This window comes from Schistocerca nitens, chromosome 9, assembly GCF_023898315.1.
Source record: "Schistocerca nitens isolate TAMUIC-IGC-003100 chromosome 9, iqSchNite1.1, whole genome shotgun sequence".
Lineage (NCBI taxonomy): Eukaryota > Metazoa > Arthropoda > Insecta > Orthoptera > Acrididae > Schistocerca > Schistocerca nitens.
This window is the reverse complement of record NC_064622.1, coordinates 502,894,032-502,902,727: the sequence shown is the minus strand read 5'-3', so window position 1 is coordinate 502,902,727 and position 8,696 is coordinate 502,894,032. Positions and strand designations below refer to the sequence as shown.

Here is an 8,696-nt window from a genome sequence, read left to right as displayed (position 1 = left end):
CCATGTCATGCCAACTGTGTGTATTGCGTAATGTCTTCAAAACTAAGTTCAAGTTTTTTATTATTGGGTTGCATGTAATATATTGTTTCCCAGCTTAATACCTTAGTTGTAACTCTGCACCTATGTACATTTTTTTGGAGTTTACTGGTCACACTGGTTTCTCTGTTACTGGACACTTTATACACTATGATTAAGTATGTTACTCTATTCGTTGTTTTGCACTATCTGCATCCATAGCCTTACATTCTTAATATGACATACTCTGTGTATTGACAACTCTTCCACTATTCTGTTTAACTTGTGGTATGTCAGTTTGGCCCCTTTTACGAGGGTCGTTCAGCAAGTAATGCCATTAATATACATAGCCAAGCATCCTTGTTGGTGCTTCACATTTGATGTTTGTTCAGTGCACCAGTGAAGTTTCGAACCATTCTGGCAGATGGCAGAGCTGTAATACAGCGTCAAAATGGCGTCTTCGTATGACTCATGTTACAAGCAGCGTGCTATTATTGAATTCAGAAAAAGAAACTGCGGTGAACATCCATAAACGTTTGTGTGCAATGTATGGTGATTCTGCAGTTGATAAGAGTACAGTTCGGCAATGGGTAAAGAAAGTTACAGCCTCAGGAAATGCAGAAACAGAGCTGCATGATCAGCCATGCTCGGGATGTCCTTTCACAGCCACTGCTCCAGACGTGCTGAACTGTGCGGATGCCATTATTCGTGCCGACTGGTGCATCACAACTCTACAGTCGTCGGTCAGCATTGGAAGTTCATCTGCAATGATCGATACTCCTGGATATTGAAAAAGGTGCTCACAATGAGTTCCACGAATGCTGACAATGGACCACAAGATTCAAAGAAAGGCCATTTCATCTGAATTGTTGGAGCATTTTGAGACTGACCGAGAGCCCTCCCTGTCACAGCTTATTACAGGGGACGAAAGTTGGATGCACCGCTTTGCACAAGGGGAGGGGAGGTGCGGGGGGGGGGGGGGGGAGGCAGTAGGGCATTCCATGGAGGAGCATCATCCTAATTCACCACAAAAGAAGAAATTCAAGACAACCCTCTCTGCCATAAATTCATGGTGACAGTCTTCTGGGATTGTCATGGCGTCATTCTCGTTGATGTGATGCCAAAAGGGTCAACCATCAATTCAGAGGCATACGTGAAGGCTGTGAATAAACTCAAGAACTGTTTCTGGCATGTTTAACCGGACAGAATCCAGCAGAAATCTTGCTCCAAGATGATAATGCATGCCCACACACAAGTCTGACAATCTGGGAAAACATTGCCAAATTGGGCTGGACATCATTGCTCCATCCACCCTACAGTCCAGACCTGGCACACTCGGACTCCCATCTCTTTGGGCCGCTTAAAGATTCTCTATGGGGAACACACTTTGAAAATGACAAAAGTTTCAGTAATGCAGTGAAAACATGGCTACACCTACGGGACAAGAGCTTTTACCAGCAGGGAATACATGCTCTTCCACAACATTGGCATATGGGCATAGAACATGATGGAGACTGCCGTATTTACTCGAATCTGAGCCGCACTTTTTTTCTGGCTTTTGTGATCCAAAAAACCGCCTGCGGCTTAGAATCGAGTGCAAGGTAAGTGGAAGTTCTGAAAAAATGATGGTAGGTGCCACCACAACTAACTTCTGCCGTCGAATGTATGTAGCGCTACCCAGGCATGCTTTGCAGGCACAAAGATAAATACTGGCACCAAAATCTCTGCGTTAGTGAAAAAAAGGTGGAAGACGAGCTTTTTTCTCTGCCCCAATTTTCGACCACTGCATTTTCATACATTATTCAACGAAGTAAATACAAATTCCATATTGTTCATCTTTGAATGTAGCAGCATTTCAATGTACTACAAAAATCCGACTGGCAAGACTGTTTGGGATGTTCGTCAATATGGCCAACTCTACGTTCTGAATTCTTTCCTACCTGTGAGAAGAGATAGTTGCTAATAGGAACTTTTATGAATTGTGAATCACATGCAGTATTCTCTTTACCATAAGAATAATATGAATATAAACATTTTGCCATGTGTTCTTTTGTGTTTGCTGCTATCTCATTTAAATCCTGTCTGCCTAATAAACTACGAAACTAGAGTGAGACAACAGCAAATGCAGAAGAATATACATATCATGTCATGTTTATATTCGTATTATTCTTATGCCTAATAGTGAGACAGTCAGAAATGAAGCATGGCAATTGACTAGATTTTAAAATCTAAGATGACTCTAATTTCTGTGCAGAATGTAATGTACTAAAGAGGCATCTGCAAAGATTTTCAAACGGAGAAACATTTTCGCCTAACTCTCGTTCAGAACATGTTCTATCATAAACAGTCTATTATTTGGTTCTTGATCATTATCAAAGAAAGCAGCACTGTAAGTAACAACAAATAGCAATCTCTTGCCATTGTTTCGCTAATGAGACAATTACTCTCATTTTTTTTAAATTGTAAGCGGCGGTAGCGTGCACAAAAGCAAGCCATGCCGCAAGTGGCGACAGACCGTAAACACTCATTATCAGAATGTGACAACAATGCACGACACAGTACAGTACTGCATTTTCAGCCTAGAGTGACGTAAACACCTATAACAAAGAGAACAGCACTTATCAGATCAAAGAAAAATGAGCAATCAATTCAAACCACACGAAGCATGTGAAAAAGGAAGGGTACCCGTATAAATAAGGACGGAGCGCCTGACGCATAGCAATGGCTACCTGTTAAAGCTTAACTGCTAAGCTTACGATTCGAACCAAACTACTGTAGCTGTATCGTCATTCATTCGGCCTAATTGTGTCTCATATTACAATGGACCATCTTTGTTTAGATTTGGAGGTGCGGCTTAAAACTTTTCTCCCCCCTTGAATTTCGAGTCTCAAATTTCAGGTGCGGCTTGGATTCAAGTAAATACGGTACGTATAAAAATACAAAATGGACACAACATGTTGATGTATATTGTCAGCAAATTCTGACTCTTAACAATAAATATGTTTTGAGAAAAAAAGTGGGGCATTATTTATTGAATGACCCTCGTATATTTTATACTATGGTTTTATTAACTTTATATTTTGTCCTACTGTTTTATTAATTTTATTTCCTGACAATTTCATTATACATTTTCATTATTTTTATTTCTTGATAATTTCATTATACATTGCATGTTTTGCTTTTATTGTTTGCTCTTTACCAGGTTTATCTTAGCTAATGCCGTGCATAATTTAGGTGGTTTTAGCGCTACCGGTAGCAGATGGCATTTGGGAGGAAACATGGGAGTGCAGCCATGTTGTTAGCTATGATGTCTTCAACTATCCTTCCCACCCTTGGTAATAGTTTCAGTGGCGGGGGGCCACTCTCCGATGTTTACGTGTATGTAGAAGTACCATTACGGTTCGCACAGCAGTCTGCTGACCAGTTGTGCTGGATTTCCATAATATGCTGCAGGCTGAGCACTTATATGTTAAGCTTCGTTTGAGGTTCACAAATTGGTGTTGTATGGCTTTTATGCCTTCATTTTAACTTCTTAAGCCCATGCAACGCCTATTTGTTTGCAGTTGCTTCATAGGTTATGTTTAGCTGGCAATGTGTGCTTGTTTGCTGTTACACTCATATTTTTTCAGTTAGGTCCCATTTACCTGGTGTGGTACTGGTTGACTCTGAACCTTTTCATGCCTCACTTGTACAGGATCTTGCATGCTACTTGATAAATTTGCTGGACTTTTTACATGACTGGTATGACTCTCTCGTACACAATCAAGATATAACCTGATGTTCACGTTTGTATGGGCTCTTTTAATGTTAATTAACTGTATGAAGAATCTTTCTTTGTTTTCTTTAATTTTTGTAGTGCCTGAAGATGGAATTTACATCCTGGAAACCGTATCATGTGTATTATTTTATCAAAATAAAGGATTTGTTGACTAAAACTGGAGCAGATTTATGCATCACAAAAAACCATTTGTGACGGTTTACAGTTTCGTTTTCTTGCTCTTATTAAAAGCAGTAAGACATAACTGACAAACAGCTGAGTACCACTAAATTCTTGGGAGTCCACAATGCATGTCATATGTGGACAAATCTCCTTTGCATCTTTTATGGCACCACTTTTTTTTTCAGCCATTAAAACAAACATATTGAGAAAACAAAAATTGCCAATGTACAGTCATCCACATGCTCCAGTGCATGCACAGAAAGGGCAACACACTGCCTCCATTTTAAAGCAACACAAGTAGTTAACTTTTTATGTTGAAATTTATTTGGTCCAAAAATAAAATTAAAATCATATTCTCAATATTTTATTTCATTTTGGTGGAAAAGTAAGATGACAAATATAATTACAAAGCAATAAAGTTTTCATACAAGGGAACTACACTAATTATTCACCAGCATCATCCTCATGTTACTGACATGTGTTTTGCATGCATAATACAAGTTGCAGTTGTGTCTGTGCTTAACTCAAGAGAAATACAACTTCCCAGAGATATGAGCGTCCATGAACACAAATTTTATTACGAGAACTGTCTTTCTTTTCTCCACTTCACTATTCTGGAATAGAAAACAAATACATCTTCGCAAATCTGCAGCTGAATGTCTACAAAAGAACATGTTTACCACAGGAAGACCATACATTTAACAGTACAGCAGCTGGTTACAAGTGACTCTGTACACACGCACACATGGAGAATGTTCCCGTCAGCAGTGTTTGACACCTTTTCATGACACTTGTAATATTCTGGGTACAATATGAAATTGCAATGGCTCCATTATGTGTTAGCAAATAAACATGCCCTTCACAAGACAAAAATTGACAAGTGTAACACATAATAGTTTCCCAAATTGTTACATAAATAAGAGAAAATATTATTTACATATACTGATATTCAGTAACTATATTTTCTGATAACTAGTCTGCTCTCTGTCCCAGAGTTTCGCCTACATTTTTATGAAGTATAAGTATTGAAATAAGTCAATGGCATTAGTGCACACACAATCTTATGAGTGACAAGCACATAAATTCTTAATGTATTTAATGACAATCCACAAGTTACAGAAACTATACACATTAAAAAATAATACAAATATTGCTCTAGAAGAAATAAAAACTCTGAATGAAAATGAATACATGTATTTATATATTGATGAATCTTAAACATCTAAAATGAGATCACAGTTCTTAGGAAACACTGATTTTATGAATAATCTTACACATCAGGGTTTTAGAGGTGTTAACAAATGATTTCCTCTCACAGGCAAATATGAAGTGGATAACCATTTCTGACAGTTTTGTGGAATAGCAGATATTAAATTAAAACCATGAACATTGTTACAAGGTACGATTCTTAAAAGTAATGAAGATTGTAACAAGTTTAAAATGCTGTGGGAGTTACAAAAGCTGGGAGTGAGGGGGGCAAAATAGGAAGAACATATATTATCCACTTGCTTTCTAAACACTGTATGTGAACAAGTACACAATATAAGCAAGTATTAAATAATCAATAAAACAATTAACAATTCACTGATAAATCAATATACTGGAAAAATCACCATGTATAGACCAGAGTACTTGCAGACAAAAAATAATGGTAAACTATTTTAAAATTACTGCCACTCCAAGAAAATAAATGTTTGCATACCATTCAAACATAAATTTAGCAATGCAACTGACATCTCACATACAAGTGTTGCTGCTCAACTGGAGGGAGAGCTGTGGCATTAAGTGTGACACCAAACCCCAATGAAATGCTTGCTACTTTAGGTGTTAGGAATGGCCTTCAGAAACCATTAATAATTGATCCATGGCTGTATGCATGCACAGGATGATTTCAGGCTTCAAATTTAAAATCAAGGCAGAAATCAAAAACTGCACTGGTACTTGAAATATCACATCCAGCAACTACAAAATTTAAAATATAAAATTAATAAACAAGGAATTACTTTCTGTCACTTGACAATGCTGTTTATTATGGAAGACGTTTCCAGAAGGGTGGAAACAAACAGAACACAGCACTGCAATTGTAGCCAATTAAGAGTCTATTGTCAAAAGATGAAGTGCAGTGCATATTATGGTAGACCCAACTACAGCATAAGATGTTTGTACGTAGAGGTGGAAGACATAAAAAATGATTTATGACAAATACATACTGATGTGAACAAGGAACCAAAAGGAAAGAAGAAAAGTTAGCTGAACTCCAGTAACTTAAGTTTCTTTTATAAAAACTTGTAAATAAAATACGAGAGTAAAATAGTGTGATAGGAGATGGCTATATAACATGTATATGAAAAGCATCCTTGCATTACCATTAGTAGCACGACTGGATGTTAAATTCTTCAATGGTCGGATGATCCACCTTGCTATGTAGTGTAATATGAAGAAGTTACATACAACAGAGGAAAATTTTCTTTTCAGTCACATATCCAACTAATGCAATAATGTAACAACCTCATTAATAGGATAACAATGTTTCAAAACACAAGTGGTGATGGAAAACACAATGCAAGAAATTTGTAGTTTCTGAAGAAAGGAACAGTAAGTTTCATATCACTGTTGGACTATCAAGAAAGATTACAAAAATTGCAGTCAATTACACTAAATAATTAACAACTAGTTGCAAAGAGCAATAAATGGTAACCAAAAGGCTCTGCACACACAAGAATTTCTGCTAAACATAACACAAATAAAACAAAACAGCAATACTTTGAACCTGCAATGTGATGCTGTAAAGTAGCTTTTTATGTAACTCCTCATTAATGGTCCAGTTAAAATGCACTACTACCAGAATTTTATACATGAGTAGGCAATCATAATTTGTCAACTAACACGCAGAGAGAGTTACTAGGATCTCTTTGACACAGTAAAAATAGCTATGTGCCCTGAACAGCACCACATGGTTGCTGGATGTCAAACTCCTGCTCCTATTTTCTGTCTAAATCCTCATTCATTGTCAACTTTTGACAATGTGTCAATTGAGCATCAACTAAAAATTACATAAAATTATTTATGCTGCACATTGCTTATCAAAAGCCTTCCACATTTTGAACAGAACACAAAATTGTGGTGGATCAAAATCTCAAGGTGGAAACACTGCACAGCAAATATTAGTCCCTGTTTTATTCCACATGCTATATTTTGAAAGAGCAGCATGACTAGGAGAAAAATAAAGGAAGGATGGGGGGGGGGGGGAAGTGAAACAAGGTAACATCTCAGTACAAATACACTGTCTTCCGTTGCATACCAAACTTGAGAAATTTCATCTCAAAATATGAAGCACATAGCCATTCTCACTTGCCATTTGATAAAGTCATGTGTCTAAAAAAACTCGTCATCATAGATAATTACTATCATTTTCTGAGATGTAAAGCAGAGGCATCCACATGCATTTGTACGCAGAAGAAATTATTCGCTACCCTCCACACGTAAGTTAAAACTAGGATTTAAACATGCAAAAATGTCTGCACTTTATCTTTCACTTGCAAAGTTCTGCAAACTCAGGTACATCCTATTTAATATTTCTCTCTCTCTCTCTCTCTCTCTCTCTCTCTCTCTCTCTCACTCATTCTCTCTCTAACATTAACACTGGTATCTTACAGGAAATGGATTATGCACATCAAGATTTTTCAGCACTAATAAATATTACAGAGGCCAATACAACTAACACAAAAATATGTACTAGTATAAATCAAATAACTAACTAATGGTGGAATACTGATACAATATGTGAAAAAGAAGAAAGATAGACAACAGTCCAAGAAACTAAAAAAAAAATATGCCAAATTGTGAATTTTCACCCTAAGGCACTTTGAAAATGTCCTAGTTCTTTCCACCATAAAATGAAATATACACCAAAAAGAAAACAAATTACAATTTGTATGCCAAGATACTTTGGGGAAAGAAAGTTTTCCCAAGTCTGCTCGGCTGCACAAAACCTAACCCCTTTTCAATTGATTCAAAACTTGAATCCAGTTGGTTAGCAATCACTTTCTCACAATATGCTGATATCACTGTCCTGGAAAAGAAAGAAAGATAACACTTAGAATATATTTATAACTGTGAAGACTCATTATTCTTAGACATTTTTGAAAGTTTTCTTCTTCCAATTTTTAGACCAAAGAGTACAGAAGTGAGCTCTCAAAATAACAACGTTCCCCACAAAACATTTAACTTGTTTCTTTATGTCCATGCTAACAAGACAGCAAAGGTCTTGTTCTTTTTCTGGCAAAATAAAATAACATGTAGGCACCACATATCAATTTTCACTGCCACAGCATTACAAGAACATAATGCAACAGGCGTCATATCCTATATTGCTTCTACACCTGCAGCCTTACAGTTTCAGGTGAAAAGTGACAGTTCACCATTACCAATACAAACCTTAATTAACACAGTAGTCCTGTCCTTGCAATACACTATTTCCAAGGTCTTCAAGCACGACACCCTTCCAGACCCATACACGACACAGGAGGAGTCGAGAAACAGTCTGTAAAAGCACAACTGCTCCCCAGCTTGAGCTTCGAAGTGTTCAATGTGTAGGGGACCTTCCTGTGATCCTACAGGTGAAGCAACCACCCAATATTTAACCTCACCAACACTTTACTATTTGAAGCAGTCTCCCTCAGGCAAAGTTCAAAAAATTAAATTGGGACAGTATATATGAGAGTCTGAATAGATATTAAAA

The 8,696-nt window shown here is 37.0% G+C and overlaps 1 protein-coding gene across 1 annotated transcript in view; it reads right to left on the bottom strand.

Annotated features, from left to right (window-relative positions):
• Nucleotides 1–4,297: 4,297 nt before the first annotated feature.
• LOC126203482 (lysine-specific demethylase lid) overlaps nt 4,298–8,696 on the bottom strand; it is a 51,903-nt gene continuing 47,504 nt past the window's right edge. The window contains exon 2 of the mRNA XM_049937804.1: nt 4,298–8,027. Within this exon, the coding sequence (XP_049793761.1) occupies nt 8,004–8,027 (24 nt within the window). The 3' untranslated portion in view covers nt 4,298–8,003. The remainder of the gene's footprint in view (nt 8,028–8,696) is intronic.